The sequence below is a fragment of the Antedon bifida genome, chromosome 1 (genome assembly GCF_963402885.1).
Source record: "Antedon bifida chromosome 1, ecAntBifi1.1, whole genome shotgun sequence".
Classification (NCBI taxonomy): Eukaryota; Metazoa; Echinodermata; class Crinoidea; order Comatulida; family Antedonidae; genus Antedon; species Antedon bifida.
This window is the reverse complement of record NC_136226.1, coordinates 29,813,441-29,828,921: the sequence shown is the minus strand read 5'-3', so window position 1 is coordinate 29,828,921 and position 15,481 is coordinate 29,813,441. Positions and strand designations below refer to the sequence as shown.

Below are 15,481 nucleotides of genomic sequence, written 5' to 3'. Positions count from 1 at the left end.
GTTAATAATAAAATAAATAATAATAAATAAAGAAAATGATATTCTATATTTCAAGACCGTCACAATTAAACAAAATATATTTTAAAATCTAGGCCCCGGGCCCTATTAAAAATAAAAAATTTAAACCACCATCATATTTGTATTCTTATTCCATCGTCAATAATAATAATCACCAAAAAATGTGATCTTTTATTAAAAATATATGATCTTGTAGGTTTAGGCCTAGCTCCCAATCAAATGAGTAAAGGCACAGGCTCACACGAATAACGCATCGAGGGTGCCTATCCTGAATACCCCCTCTCCTCACCAATCACGAGTGGTTTGTTATCATCCTAACCCAGGCCTAGCTTTCTAACATTATATTTTAGAATGAATTATAATACAATGTTCAAAACAAACATGTACATATTATTTATTTTCAATGTTATACTCACTGTATATTAAATATAGTATTAGAGCCCCATAAAATATGGTAAATTAACTAATAAAATACTCATCAGATTTAGAAGTTCTGGAATTTGGGTTGTTGATGGTTGGTAAGACGATGTCCGTTGGTGGCGCTGTTATGGTTAAATCTGTCTTCAAAAAGTTGTTCACACACATGTTTTTTTAGCAGGCCTAAATATTTATGTAAGAATAATGCATTTCAGATTTGTATTTTTAATGTTAATTTATCTGTGTGGTATTGTATTAGATATAGTTAAAAGTGTATTTATAAATTTTCAGTTTTAAAAACCTACTATAATTACAATAAACCATAAATTTAGCCAGTAAGTTAGCTAGGCCTAACCAAGCCTGGCCAAAATGAACCTTTTGAAGACAGGGCAGACAGGAATTAGGGGGAGACTATATGGTATTGAGAATACAGTTAGTTTTAGGATTTTTAGGATACTACTAGGCCTATGAGATTTCAGGTTCTACTGAATGACATATATTTTTGTTTGTTGATCTTGTAAGTTCTGTTTGACCCTTCTCATTGTGTGGATGGGTATTATTATTAAGTTGAAAAAATTTGTTGTTATTTTAAACAATCTATTATTTTTTCAGAGAATTTATTCAAAATGAGCTGGAACTTTGGAACCAGAGTTGGATGTCAACTGTTACAATCCTTTTGGAGATCTGCCGTAATAAAGGAACAAGTTAGGGTAAGATTTTAAAAAAAGAAAGTTATAATTTACAGTTTAATATCTGGAAATATTGAAATCTTGTTTCTGCTCCGTATTATTATTTTTTAAAATAAAAACTTTTTGTTTTCAGAATACAGTTGTAGTCACACGAGTGACCCCTGCAAATTTGCCTCAATTAGGAAAAAAATTCCCACGAAAAATGAAAAGACGCCATAAGGTGTATTACGTTACAGAAAATGAGAACTTAAAACCTCAAGGAGATCTACAGTTAATACTTTTACAGGATGTTCCAAGTAAGTCATTTTCATTATATTATTATTATGTTTGTCACCGTTTTCCGCAGTGCCTATGCTTATTCACAGTGATGTTTTTTTTGGGTGAAACAAATTTTTCACATTTTTTTTCAATCATACAGCTATGTAGGCCAATCTTTTAAGAACATTTTGCAGTAATTTTTATTTCTCGTGCAAACCTTAATTCAGGAAGTACGATTTTTTAATTAACATGTCCTGAATTCCCCAGAAAACATTATGTTATTTTTTTTTTTACACTCGGCTGGTCACGACTGTTTGTCATCTCTGCAAACCAGCAAATTCTGGCTTGTGAGTGAACACAGTCTGAATAAATTTCTATACATTTTTAAAACAAATAAATTCTGTAAAACCATGTGTAGTTATATTTAAATATACATTGCATATATGAAATACTTTTTTTCTTTTTCCTTGATGTAGCCACAAGAAATAAAGTGGTCCGGTTTTCATAAGAAAAAAGAACAATTTCTGTTCAAGCCACTTGGTTGTCAAAGGCCTCTGTGAAAAAGTGGTCCGGTTGAAACCTTACCAACTGTACTGGTGGATACCGCCCTGGTAAAAATACAAAAAAATAACAACATTAATTGAACAACAATCATTTGTTTTGCAGAAATTGGTGTAAAAGGTGAAATAGTGAATGTAACTAAACAGGTTGGAAGGAATAAATTGCTTCCATTTCAGTTGGCAACCTACGCCTCCCCTGAAAACATAAAACACATGGCAGACACCCAGATAGCGTCTGGGATAGATCCTAAGCTCACAGCGTCCGCACGAAAGGTAAGCAGAGTTTGAGTGCCGTAATACTTTTGACTCTCCCAATACTAGACTCCATAAACAAAACCGGAAAAACTCTCTCTGAAACTTTTCATGAAAAGGTCACATAAAACTACATTCAGAATAGTAGAATTGCTGGAAAAGAAATGACAAACTTAAGGGTGTCCTTTTTTTTAGAGTACCAGATTCATAGGTTAAATTCATATCCTATCCTATTATTCATTCATTCAAAGTGACATTTATTTATTTCAGAAAAGATTAAACAAGATGTAGGTAAAAAAATAAACGATAACCGTTGAAGAAGGCATGTTAAAAAAAAAGCAGAATGCTTGTGGAAGACATGCCTATAAACAAAGATGATATTTAAACAGACAGATTTTTAAAAAAAGCAAAAAATATATAAACATAACATAGGTAAAATACTGAAGTTTTAATAGATAAATAATTGGTATAATATAATAAAAATTATTAAAAATTAAATTTTGTATTATTGGTTAGTGAGAGTATTTTTTTCTAGACAATTAAATATTTACAACTGCAAACATTGACTGTGGAAATGAGACGAGATCAAGATTGGACGTTGAAAAGGGAACATGTGCTCCATGCCTTCAAAAAGAAGGTAAAGCGCTGTCTGCACTATCAATCTTTGTGACCAAAAAAATGTGATGTGCCATATATAGACATGATGGCAAATATTTAAGCATAACACACTTTTGTTGTCCAACTAGTGATAGTGTAGACAGAGCTTAAGAAGTTTATTTCGTTTATTGGTTTATCCTATACTAGGAATTAATGTCCAGTTAGTATCGTGGAATACGCCATGTTCCAAATTAATTGTTGTAAAGGAACAATTCTGGTGCCTATAAATGTTATGAGGTGTTGTGGACGATCACATTTATTATACTGAAACGAGGGTCACGACTTAAAGTTCAATGAACTTACTGTGACCTCCATCCACCCATATAGGCCTACACTGTATACTTATGTTAAAACTGTTTAAATTCATTTGAAAAGTAGAAAATAAACGAAACGAAACAAAAATGAAAAAAAAAAATCTTTTTTAGCTTTCCGTCATGGTTCCAGACTACGCTCTTACGATGCCAGAAAAAGAAATTGAAAATGAATTTGGAAAGTTTGAGGTCAAAGTAACGGTAAGAAAATTGTTATAACCTTACATTTGACATTGTTTTCTATTGATAAGAATTATCAAGTATATAAAATATTAAATTGCATAAAAAATGGCTTTATATAATACAGTATTCAAAGTACTGTACAAATAATTGCTAAAAATGCTTGTTTAATTAGAAAATGATATTACTGTAATAACAATTGTTATTTCTGTTCAAATGTGATACATACATACACATACACATACACAATGTGATTATGCATTTATTGTTTTTTTGTTAAAATTTATTGCGTTTTCTCCATACAATGAATGTAGATAAATGGTATTCAAACAGTACCAGTTGTCATGGAAATAGTTGAAGCAATAAACCAATCAAAAGAAGCTAAGATGGAAAGAATGTTAGCAGAACAGGAGGATGCTAGACAAAAGAGGTATCAAATACGGTCACAAAAAGAGGAAGAGTTTTAAGATTGTATATGAGGAATGAACACCAGGAATGAACACCAGGCTAGACATGTTTAGAGAATACAAAGCAAAGGCTAAACAACATTGGCAACTAGGTTTTAGGTATGAGAATCAAGTAATTTTGACAAGATTTGTCTGCGAGAAAGATAAACAAATATTTGTAAATAAAAATATCAAATAAATATACGTGTTCTGTACACACTTTATTTTCAAATTGTTTTTATCTATATTAAATATTTATAAAATCTATTTCCATACACTCCAGCATGTCATAAGAACAACTGTATTATTATTTACCAGCATTTATGGAAAATATATAAACTTTCCATAATACACTGTCCTTACAATATTATTCTAAAAACCAACAAAACCCATATTTGACCAAGCAACCAACAATAATAAACATCCCATTATTACATTTTCCATAATTGGGCCTTTTTTGCAAAGTACCTGGCAACAACATTTTCACATGCTACAGGCATATTACTCAACAAAAATAGTATTTCATCTGTTAATCATTTTCACCTTGGGTAAAAATCTAGAAATACCCAACCATATGTTTAAAGCTCTGTCTGCACTATCAAACTTTATGTGTTAAAAAAAATGTGATGTGCCCATATGGACGATGATGTCATATTTAAGTATATCAATACCATATTTGGGCACATCACACTTTGTTTTTATCAAACTAGTGTAGACAGAGACTAGATAAGTAACAACTTAGATTACTGGAATATCTGTGGTTTCAAATAAAATATTTGGAAACTGATGTTCACCACTTGCACCAAAAAAGATCATTTCTTTTTACAAATTTATTTGTAAACATTATCATATCATATCTACATCTAGTGTAGCATTTCAAGTAATCTTTATCTAATAGCTAGATTGATCAAATAGAATATTACAGCATGTATGAAAGACTAAATGTTATTTTTAAAAAAAACAACTAAACAATGACAATAACAGACTAGTTAAGTAACTCATCTTGTTACCAAATAACAATCCATGATTAAAATACAGTACTTTTGTAATTTGTCATATTCACAAAAAATGTTGGTACCATGACTTTTAAAGGCGTCGTAATGAGGATAACAATCTGCATGAGTATATTGTCCCAATACTCTATTTGCATTTTTGGCCAAAAGAATTTGGTCCAATGAATAAGGTGATTACAGCACTTGCATTCTCCTCATTGCATCATTTTGGATCTTTAAAAAAGTTATTTTCTTTATGTACTAGTTTGTCTGGTTTATTTAATTGGTTTTCGGCTTCTGCTATATCAGCTTTAATAGCCATTATCAACTCATCTGTAAAGAAAAAGAAAATCAAAGTTAGTCAACAAAATCTTGAAAATTGAGTATTATGATATAGATCCAGGACTCAGGGATTTAAAGACCCCTTCCCTGCAATTTTGGACGTTTTTTGGAAAATAATACATATATATCACTTTAAAAACATTAAACCATGTCATTCCTTGTCTTAAATGTACGTTTTATGGTACATTATGATAAAAAGTGAGAAACAATGCACTACCTAAGTAGCTCGCGGCGATCGACCTCTCGTGGACGGTCTTAGGCCTAGCCTAGCTAGGCTTAGTTTTGTAGGCCTAGCTGGTAAACATCGGTAACGTACGAACATCGTACGCTAGCTATATACCTAGCCTGACGTTGTATAGTTGTTGCATTAATTGTCTTTCTATTTTTGCCAGACTCCGTTGATACAAATTGGGGAAAACCCGGTATTTTCGCTGAAAAGTTAGGAGTCTTCCATTTGTTTTGGCCTCACGATCGATCGAAAAGTGGGCGAATTACAGGTGAAAAACAAAAATATCAATCCGCGCGCAATGCATTTTGGGATTTATAGCGGGCCGCTATAATTATTAGAATCGACTTATTTTTCACATTTTTAACCGTTTAAAGACGAAAAAAGTTATCGCAATAGGACCATATAGTATTATTTTTACATTAAATATAGTTTGTGATCTTAAATTAGATCTAAAAAACGTAGGGAAGGGGGCTTTAAGCTTTGTCTATACTATCAAACTAGTTTGACAAAAAAAAGTGTGATGTGCCAAATATGGTCGTGATATGCTTAAATATGGTAGTGATATGACATCATCATGTCCATATATGGGCACATCACAATTTTTTGTCACATAAAGTTTGATAGTGTAGACAGAGCTTTAGAAAGTCATAATAAAACTTGTCAATACCTAAGGAAGAAAAGTTTTTTTCTTCTCTTATATATCCTAGTATAATTATACTTAACGTTGAGCCATAAAAATCTTCTTTAAAATCATGAATTATATGGGTCTCCTGCAAATTAAAAAAAACATTACAAAATTAAGTAAAAATCTGTACAATTTAGCTGTTCAATGTTACTATTGATCATTGTATAAATAATTGGTAATCAAATATAGGGGTCCCGGGACATTACTTACCATTGATTTTTTAACGTTATCGTAGAATGGATTCCAGCCAATACTCATGACCATTTTATGTACTTCACCATCATTAACTCTTGCCCATCCATAGTAGACACCCGTTGCAAAGTTGTTTGGTAACTCATTTACTACTTCTATTGGAAAATTAGCTTAAGAAAAACAATAATATTTACAGAATTAGTTATTTGGCACACATGAAATATACAATATTATTGTTCAAATACACTGGTAATGGTATACAGTATCTGGAGTTACTGACATGACCAGTGAAGTGCAATATTTGAATAATGAATGAAACAAAAGACTTTTTTTTTTGCTGAATCATTCATTAAATTAACTTTAAAAATTCATTATTAATCATTATTATTTAGGCCTAGGCTACATTAAAAATACCTAGAGGCCTACCTGTTGGAATGCCAAGCTGTTTGCTTCCCCTTCCAAAACCTTTCACAACTTCTCCACGAGCAAAATATGGAATGTGTTTTGAAAAATCGTTTACTTCCTCCATGTCTGTACCTCTACTCGAGCTAGGCCTATATAAGTTAGGCCTGATGTGCAGATAACCAAGTAGTTGACGGCGGAAAGGAGTTGTACTTCTCCGCAGTATCTGCATACGTCGAGTGGCGTAAACAATAACTGTTCTCGTTAATAATTCTGGCCTAATATAACCTGTTATCTATTTATAAGTCACTCACTTTACTATGAAGAAGGAAATTAGTAATAGTTGAACGTGACTTTTCTTAGGCCTATAGGCCTATAGCAAAATAGAATGTTCTCGTTGTCCCGATCCGCCCTCACATAAAAAAGTATTGTACGGCGTGTCGTGTGGTGCTGCTGTCATGCTGTGCATGTATGTGTGCAGTGAAGCGAGACGATGATGTTGGTCTTTTAAATTTTCCCTATTTATTTTACTTTTATTGTGGATCTGCGTCGCGTCCGTGATAAATGTTAATGAAAACACTCGCCATGAAGTAAATTATTTTAAATAAATGTATGATTTCAATCAAATTGAATATTATTAGTGTAATTTAAATGCCATCCTTTCTTTATACTTCGCTGAAAAATGCGTTTATTTCATTTAAAATGTATCCATGTGCAGCGTGCAGAGCATGCATGCAGCTTACGACCCTGGATGATGACGCGTGTCCGGTGCATGCGCGCGTGGCAGACGAGGCATTTAAACTTTTTTGTGTAGTATGGGAAGAGAGCGTGAAGAAAGCACATTGTTGTATTGACATAGCAAGTAGATCGAATCAATCAACTTGGTAAGCCTAAAACAATTATTTTTCAAGAGATGATGGATACAATGGGAGATCAAGTTGTTGTAGGAATAGAGGAGCCAAACATCAACAATGATGAAGAAGAAGAATCATTTTTTCAAGATATTGACATGCTTCAACATCATGGCATCAATGCAGCTGACATAAAGAAACTAAAAACTCATGGAATTTGTACCATCAAAGGAATTCGGATGACAACTAAAAAACGTCTTTGTGACATTAAAGGAATTTCTGAAGCCAAAATGGAAAAAATAAAGGAAGCAGCAACTAAACTGGATGATCCTGGGTTTGAAACTGCATTATCGTTTAGCATTCGACGCAAGAATGTTTTCAAAATCACTACAGGCAGTGCAGAGCTGGATAAGCTTCTTGGTGGAGGAATAGAAAGTATGTCTATTACCGAAGCATTTGGTGAATTTCGTACAGGAAAAACACAGATTTCGCACACACTCTGTGTCACCACACAGTTACCAGGAGCAAATGGATACACAGGAGGAAAAGTAATATTCATTGACACCGAGAATACCTTTCGACCTGACCGACTGCGAGACATTGCAGATCGTTTCAACTTGGACCATGATGCAATGCTCGACAATGTTTTGTATGCAAGAGCATATACTAGTGAGCATCAAATGGAGTTGATGGATTATGTTGCAGCCAAGTTTCATGAAGAAGCTGGAGTTTTCAAGCTACTTATCATCGATTCGATAATGGCTTTATTCCGTGTCGACTTCAGTGGACGTGGTGAGTTGGCAGACAGACAGCAAAAGCTTGCGCAATTACTGTCAAAAATACAGAAGATATCGGAAGAGTATAATGTAGCTGTATTCATCACAAACCAGATGACATCTGACCCAGGAGCAACCATGAGTTTTCAAGCTGATCCAAAGAAACCAATTGGTGGGCATATTTTAGCACATGCATCAACCACTCGTCTTAGTTTGCGGAAAGGAAGAGGGGAATTGAGAATTGCCAAAGTATATGACAGTCCAAATATGCCTGAAAGTGAAGCTACATTTGCTATTACTGCTGGTGGAATTACAGATGCCAAGGACTAGACTGGGCCTAAATGTGACATTTTCCATCAATTGATAGTATTTAATTTATATATTTATATAAAAGAATTGCTCAATTTAAGAGTGTTTAAGGTTAAAAATTTTACTCAAACATGCCGCTTAAAAAAGGCTTTTACTAGCACAATTTGTTTCTACAGTGTTCATATCCCAGAATATTGCCTTATGTTCAAATACACTGCAGAACAGTATATTTAATATTATAAATTGTCCACAGTAATTATGCTATAATTTTACTTTTCATTTAGAAAGAATATCCACTGTTTGAACATTTTGAATGAATAATAATAGCGTGCAATACTGTAAACATTCAGACATTATACCTATTATATATATAAATTATAATCATATGTATATAAGGTAAAGTTTAAAGAAAGATTTTATATTATTGTGCTGAGTTTTTAAATAGATGTTAATTGTTCTACACTATAGGGCCTATGCTCATTAAAAAACGGAAGTGTTGCTTGTGTACCTTTATCATTTATTTCCATAAGAAAACTTTGTGATGAGCTATATAAACCTTTCCTTGCCCAATTATAATTATTTCTTCAACATTCCAAGGTCTAATATACTGTTATACAGTAAAATAATAACAATCAAATTGATTAAAATCTAAATTTCCTTGGTCCAATTCTGTGACAATTAAAACATTTCAGTCTGCCGCCCTCTATAATAAAATAATTTTGAACAAAATAATTTTGTGGTCTTTAAAAATATTACTCTGCTGCCCTCTATCTTTAATTAATATAGAGACATTTAAATTCATAATAATCTTTTATTATTCTTAATTTGAAATAATAATAGCAAAGATCGTATACACGGTCGTTGATGAAAAGATTTAATCTACATTTGTATTTCAATTAGAAACTATAAACTTTAATTTGTGTTGAAATAATATGAATATTTTTCATGGAAAACAAAAACCTTTCTTGCATCTACAAAAATGTATTTTAACTATAATATCTCTATGATTTATATAATTAGTATAATTATAGAACTATGTATTCGCTTTTCATATAATTTAATGTATTGATATAATATTTATTTTCACGATTGTTGTAATCTGGCACCATTCATAAAATTGTAAAATCTCCAATAAAGCAGCACATGCATGCTCTTCCCATGCACGCTCCTCTTCCAGGCACCGTGCAAATTCGTACTTCTGATTGGCCAATGAACTTGAACTCATTCAACCGGAAGATCAATCTTCAAGGAAAAGAAAAAGAGCAGCCAGTGTGTTTTTCTTCTTCTAGCGGCACCGGTAGATAGCGAAAAAAAGCATTCCAAAGTTCTGCAGTCTTGTAAGTACATTAGATATGAACTATTTGAGCTTTTCAATAGTGTGTATTTTAGATTATTGTCGATAAATGTTACTGCATATATAGGCTTCTACTCAAAGATTGTAGGCCTGTCCTGCTAGCTATAAGCTCCATGGCATGGTATGATGGTATGTCTTTGAAGCCGGCCTGAGGAATGAGCTTACATAATATTCTGTAGGCCTAGGCCTAGTTAGTATAGTATAGGCTGCTCAGTCAGCTGACTTTGTCTTTGCTTAGACATATAGGGCTGGCCCCTACTCAAGTAGTTAGCTGGAGAGAGGTAAGCCTAACCTAGCTAGTCCAGGCTATATATTCGCATTATTTTATTTTTTTTTAAATTTATTTCAACAATATTTTACGAGGGTGGTCCATCCAGCCGATAAACCTAAATAAAGTGTGCTGTTATAAATGAATTTATAAATAAATAGGCTTACATTCCAATTGTGGAATAATGCACTTGTCAATTGTATGACCCATACAACCCCCGGGAGAAGTGCGTCATTTGTCCGATGTGCGTCATACCTTATGAATACCATGTGCGTCATACCTTATGAATACCATGTGCGTCAAAAATAAAATGTGACTTTTACCTTTAAAGGTGACCATGACGCACCCATTTTGACGCACTGTGACCATGTTTATGATATGGTGGGTGGTAAAGTGACGGACATTGACACGCTATTGTTCATTGATGTGACGTACCATCAAGGTTTTTTTACGCACCCCTGAGTCAGTTATTATTTCTCCATGACGCACCTCCACCGGAGGTTGTATAGTGGGTCATACAATTGACAAGTGCATAACGAGTAATAAGAAATAATAAAGACAATCATTTGTATCCTTTTTTCTTGTACAGTATTCAGTAGAAACAATTTTCACCAAAATACACAGAGAAATATGGCTGCTGAGAAGATGGCAAAGCGCCCTCGAACAGAGCGTCACATAAGTGGTCATGACAGTGAGCATTTTATGCAGATTGCGCATCCAGCTACCATAAATGCCGTGTCCCAATTGGATCACTACAGTCATCTTGAAATCCATTCAACGCCAGGCAGTGTCCGCAACAGTGGTATTATCTGTACTATTGGTAGGTATACCAAATGGTTCATACTTTTTAAAGGGTCTTTCACACCTGTTCCAGCACGGTTCTGGTCCAGCAATTCAGTTCAAACGTCAATGTTTTGTTTTCACATGGACACACTCATCGATTGGTGCAAAGCCGGCATGGAGCATTGTGAATTTCGATTTAATTTGCAGCCAACGGACCAGAACTGCGCCAGAACAGGTGTGAAAGACCCTTAATTTATGATTATAAAACTCGCAAGGTTCAGGTTAGTCTGTGGAAATCCCTGCATAAAACATTTACAACAATAAATTGTGTTTATTTTTAATGTTTATAAATTGAGATGCTGTACTTACTTTCACTAAAGCTTTTAGTAAAAATAAAAATATTATTTGCCTTAAAAATCCAGGTCCAGCTTCTAAAGACGTTGATATTTTAGAGGAGATTATGAAATCCGGGATGAACATTGCTAGGCTCAATTTCTCACATGGAACACATGAGGTAAACACAGTAAATAAAGTGAGAAGCATGTACATGTAGTACAGTACACTGTTTGTGTGAAGCTATGTCTACACTATCAAACTTTATGTGACAAAAAAATGTGATGTGCCCATATATAAACATGATGATGCCATATCACTACCATATTTGGGCATATCACTATATATTTGAGCACATCACACTTTTTTGTCAAACTAGTTTGATAGTGTAGACAATGCCTAAGAAGCAGTTATATTAAAATCTGATATTGACTTGTTTTTAGTATCATGAGAGTGTCATTAAGAACATCAAAGAAGCAAGAAGCAGATTTTCCTTCTCAAGAAATGTGGGAATTGCTTTGGACACTAAAGGACCTGAAATAAGAACTGGACTTCTAAAGGGGGTAAGTCATAAAATGACCAGGGTATATACTGTAGGCACCCCAAGAGGCTTTGAACATCAAGAGCTATAAAAGATTATTAGCAGATTATTGTTTTTAAACCAGTGACCATTGACAATATATATTGAGGTAGTTTTAACTTGTTTGATTTTTTCTATTTACCCTGCCTATGCAGCTCTTTGCTTCATATTTATATACAGTACTACTAACTCTGCTGCATCACCAGTTTTTCCTATATTTTTTGTTATCACCCTGGTTTTTTGTTGTGTACCAGTTTATTTAATTTTGTGACTGATATATGTTATCCTTTGTTACAATCCCTTCACCTGATGATGGGCTATGCCCAAAACATGTCGTTAATATTGAGGCAGTTTTAACTTGTTTGATTTTTTCTATCTGCCCTGCCTATGCAGCTCTTTGATTTATATTTAATATTTTAGGGTGGTTCTGCAGAAATAGAATTGACAACTGGAAATAAGATCCGTCTGTCGTTTGATACTAAATACTCAGAATGTGGAACTGAAGAATGTATTTATGTTGACTATAAGAACATGCCCAAGATCATGGACCTAGGTGCTGTTGTGTACATCGACGATGGCCTTATCTCACTGCAAGTGGATAGAAAAGGTAAACACTGATAAAAATCATAGTAATTTAGAATGTACACTTCGATACCATATGGTTTGTGTGCTAATATAGATATTCTAATCTCAGTTCCTAATCTTAGTGTGCATTTCTCTTCAATCTGTAGTACATTATTCGATTTCAAACCATATTTTGATTTATTTTGACTCATACCATGAAATTAATTTTATGTATTTCTATATGCCATTTGTGTGTATCTAAACACAACACAGTTTATTTATTTTGTTTCATTTTAAGTTATTATTTGGACGCATCTTTATCATCAAAGTGTGCCACAGTTTGCAATAAATTATTATAATTATGATTATAAGCTTGTTCATATATTTAAAGGGGCGGACTACCTAGACTGTACCATTATAAACGGAGGGAGCCTAGGAAGTCGTAAAGGTGTTAATCTACCTGGTGCGAAAGTGGATCTTCCTGCCTTGTCGGAAAAAGACAAAGCGGATATTGCATTCGGAGTAAAACATGGTGTAAGTCAATCACTTTTAAGCTCTGTCTACACTATCAAACTTTATGTGACAAAAAATTGTGATGTGCCCATATATGGACATGATGATATCATATCACTACCATATTTGGGCACATCACAGTTTTATTGTCAACTAGTTTGATAATTTCCCCCAAAATTACTCCATTACCATGAATAAAACTCAACAATTATTATATTCTTAAGGAATTAACTGTCTTGAACTTGTTCTCGTTTAGATTGACATGGTGTTTGCATCGTTCATTCGTAAGAAGGAGGACGTGGAAGCTGTGCGTGAATGCCTGGGGGAAGCTGGGAAAAAAGTGCTCGTTATCAGCAAAATTGAAAATGAAGAGGGACTGCAAAAGTATGTATAGTTTCATTTATTTTTATTTTATTTCAACAATATTTTACGAGGGTGGTCGATCTAGCCGAAACTGATGAACAATATTAAGAAACAATTTAAAAAGACCAAAATAGAAATTTGTTAAATTGCATACAAGATGCTAAAATAATATTAATATAAACTAATAATAATATTTAATAACAATTAATAAGTCCTAATATGGTGTGTTGCACAACCAGCATAATGCAAATGCAAAAGATAGATCATTATCTTCAGTTCAACATTGCATTTGTATACAACTTAAATGTAGTATTAAATTACAATTTTTGTCTACAATTTGTCATTTTTTCTTTAGTTTTGAGGACATCCTGAAGGTGACAGATGGCGTGATGGTTGCTAGGGGTGATCTTGGTATTGAAATCAAAGCAGAGTTGGTTTTCTTAGCACAAAAGAAAATGATAAGCCAGTGCAATAGAGTGGGAAAACCAGTGATATGTGCAACACAGGTAAAGAAAGATCTTTGAATCTAAAGCTCTGTCTACATACACTATCAAACTTTATGTGGAAAAAAAAATGTGATGTGCCCATATATGGACACAATGATGTCATAACTTATAAAGAAATTAACATTTATTTGATTGAATAATAAATAACCACTTTTATTACTTATACAGATGTTAGAGAGTATGGTTAAAAATCCACGCCCTACTAGAGCAGAGACCAGTGATGTCGCCAACGCAGTCTTAGATGGGTGTGACTGTATTATGTTGTCAGGAGAAACGGCGAAAGGGAAATACCCTGTTGAAGCAGTTAAAATGATGCACTCGGTAAGAAATAATGTCCTTTGTTCTCTATAATTTTATGCTCAAATAAATATGTTTAACCAGTCAGTATATTGAATGAATTAACAAATTAAAAAATAATATTATATTATATATATCAGATTGCTCGTGAAGCAGAGGCGGCATTATTCCACCGACAGTCATACGAAGAACGTCTTCGTGAAGTAGCAATTCCAACTGACCCTGCCGAGACCATTGCCTTGGCTGCTGTTGGTGCTTCGTTTAAATGTCAGGCTGGCGCTATTATTGTCCTTACAAGAACAGGGAAGTATGTAGCAAAATCTGTTTTATTATGAATTGTGACCAAATATACTTTCTCTATTAGATATCTGTAATGTATTATTGGTATCTGTAATGTATTATAGGTATCTGTAATGTATTATATTATATACTTATAATTTAAACTTTTTACAGGTCTGCACATCTGATATCAAGATTCAGGCCACTGGCTCCCGTGCTTACCGTAAGCCGTGATCAGGGTGTTCTTCGCAAGATCCACTTATGGCGTGGTTGTTTCCCGGTACATTATTCTGAACCTGTTTGCGCCGAGTGGCAAGAAGATGTAGATAACCGTATTAAATACGCCGTTGACATTGGTAAGAAGCGAGGATTCTTCAAAGAGGGCGCTGCAATTATTTGCATTACCGGATGGCGTGGAGGACAAGGCTTCACCAACACTATGCGTATTATTCCAGCTTAGAAATTTAGCATTGAAAAACTGTAATATTTCATCCGATTGAAGTTGAACTTCTAAAAAAAGATGCAGCTACTAGATTACCTGATTTTATTTGTCAAATTATACAATTTTATTTGAGTTGATGTGATCAATCCCATGTGTTAAGTAATTCATATATCTATTAATAATTATACTATATATAATTAGCATAAATTATATAAACAATATATTAATACAAATATCAAAGCTATTATTTCCATTTTTTGCCATAATTTTAAGAACTATAGATGCAAGTAATAAGAATTTTATTTTTTGTTACCTTGTCGGTTAGTTTAGAATTGCAGTTAAAGTTCAATTAGAAAACAACACAGTATATACAATATTTAATCCATATACATGCAGAAAAAGTTATTTTTCTTATTTATCCATGTTAATAAAAAGGATAATAGATGTGAGCGTGTACTGAACCGGGCCATACAGCATTTACTCAAAGAAGTTTGAGTTGCACAAAGAAATAAACTAGAAAAACAAAGTTTGTGTAGTTTTGTATTATTCATATTCTAAAGATATTACGTAAATATAACCATTATTGTACAGACCTTCCCCCAAAACTTTCCATTACAAAAAAATATCAGGAGC

The 15,481-nt window shown here is 33.3% G+C and overlaps 5 protein-coding genes across 8 annotated transcripts in view; 4 read left to right on the top strand and 1 right to left on the bottom strand.

The window, feature by feature from the left end:
* Positions 1–3,974, top strand: part of LOC144849075 (large ribosomal subunit protein bL9m-like) — a 39,776-nt gene extending 35,802 nt beyond the window's left edge. Inside the window, exons 1-7 of one of the 3 annotated variants that reach the window (XM_078706060.1) lie at positions 567–630; positions 1,048–1,145; positions 1,258–1,420; positions 2,049–2,215; positions 2,730–2,831; positions 3,277–3,363; positions 3,657–3,974. In XM_078706060.1, coding sequence (XP_078562186.1) covers positions 1,062–1,145; positions 1,258–1,420; positions 2,049–2,215; positions 2,730–2,831; positions 3,277–3,363; positions 3,657–3,809 — 756 coding nt within the window. In that variant the 5' untranslated portion in view covers positions 567–630; positions 1,048–1,061 and the 3' untranslated portion in view covers positions 3,810–3,974. Of the gene's footprint in view, positions 1–566; positions 631–828; positions 851–1,046; positions 1,146–1,257; positions 1,421–2,048; positions 2,216–2,729; positions 2,832–3,276; positions 3,364–3,656 lie in introns of those variants that run through there. The other 2 variants (XM_078706068.1, XM_078706077.1) reach the window with 2 other exon arrangements.
* The window catches only part of LOC144849048 (uncharacterized), a 57,931-nt gene that overhangs the window by 12,128 nt on the left and 30,322 nt on the right, over positions 1–15,481 (top strand). The window lies entirely within an intron of this gene.
* Positions 3,991–7,066, bottom strand: LOC144849090 (riboflavin kinase-like). The gene is made up of 4 exons (XM_078706089.1): positions 6,655–7,066; positions 6,247–6,398; positions 6,019–6,121; positions 3,991–5,113 (listed from the first exon to the last, which is right to left on the bottom strand). The coding sequence occupies exons 1-4, from the start codon at positions 6,860–6,862 to the stop codon at positions 5,004–5,006; spliced, it is 573 nt and encodes a 190-aa protein (XP_078562215.1). The 5' UTR covers positions 6,863–7,066; the 3' UTR covers positions 3,991–5,003.
* Positions 7,401–8,958, top strand: LOC144856343 (meiotic recombination protein DMC1/LIM15 homolog). The gene has a single exon (XM_078714366.1). It carries the CDS (start codon positions 7,544–7,546, stop codon positions 8,585–8,587), a length of 1,044 nt encoding a protein of 347 aa, XP_078570492.1. The 5' UTR covers positions 7,401–7,543; the 3' UTR covers positions 8,588–8,958.
* Positions 9,786–15,374, top strand: LOC144848914 (pyruvate kinase PKM-like). Its single transcript, XM_078705868.1, has 11 exons — positions 9,786–9,903; positions 10,778–11,008; positions 11,394–11,485; positions 11,748–11,867; positions 12,305–12,491; positions 12,840–12,982; positions 13,218–13,345; positions 13,680–13,830; positions 13,999–14,151; positions 14,268–14,434; positions 14,581–15,374. Exons 2-11 carry the CDS (start codon positions 10,819–10,821, stop codon positions 14,864–14,866), a joined length of 1,617 nt encoding a protein of 538 aa, XP_078561994.1. The 5' UTR covers positions 9,786–9,903; positions 10,778–10,818; the 3' UTR covers positions 14,867–15,374.

Excerpts from the sequence above, each read along its gene's own strand:
- LOC144849090 (XM_078706089.1), bottom strand. The coding sequence starts at position 6,862 with ATGCAGATACTGCGGAGAAGTACAACTCCTTTCCGCCGTCAACTACTT. Across the intron at positions 6,399-6,654 it reads ACAGCTTGGCATTCCAACAG|CTAATTTTCCAATAGAAGTA; the intron begins GTAGGCCTCTAG and ends GTTTTTCTTAAG. Across the intron at positions 6,122-6,246 it reads ATAACGTTAAAAAATCAATG|GAGACCCATATAATTCATGA; the intron begins GTAAGTAATGTC and ends TTTAATTTGCAG.
- LOC144856343 (XM_078714366.1), top strand. The coding sequence starts at position 7,544 with ATGATGGATACAATGGGAGATCAAGTTGTTGTAGGAATAGAGGAGCCA.
- LOC144848914 (XM_078705868.1), top strand. The coding sequence starts at position 10,819 with ATGGCTGCTGAGAAGATGGCAAAGCGCCCTCGAACAGAGCGTCACATA. Across the intron at positions 11,009-11,393 it reads TGGTATTATCTGTACTATTG|GTCCAGCTTCTAAAGACGTT; the intron begins GTAGGTATACCA and ends TTAAAAATCCAG. Across the intron at positions 13,346-13,679 it reads AATGAAGAGGGACTGCAAAA|TTTTGAGGACATCCTGAAGG; the intron begins GTATGTATAGTT and ends TTTTTTCTTTAG.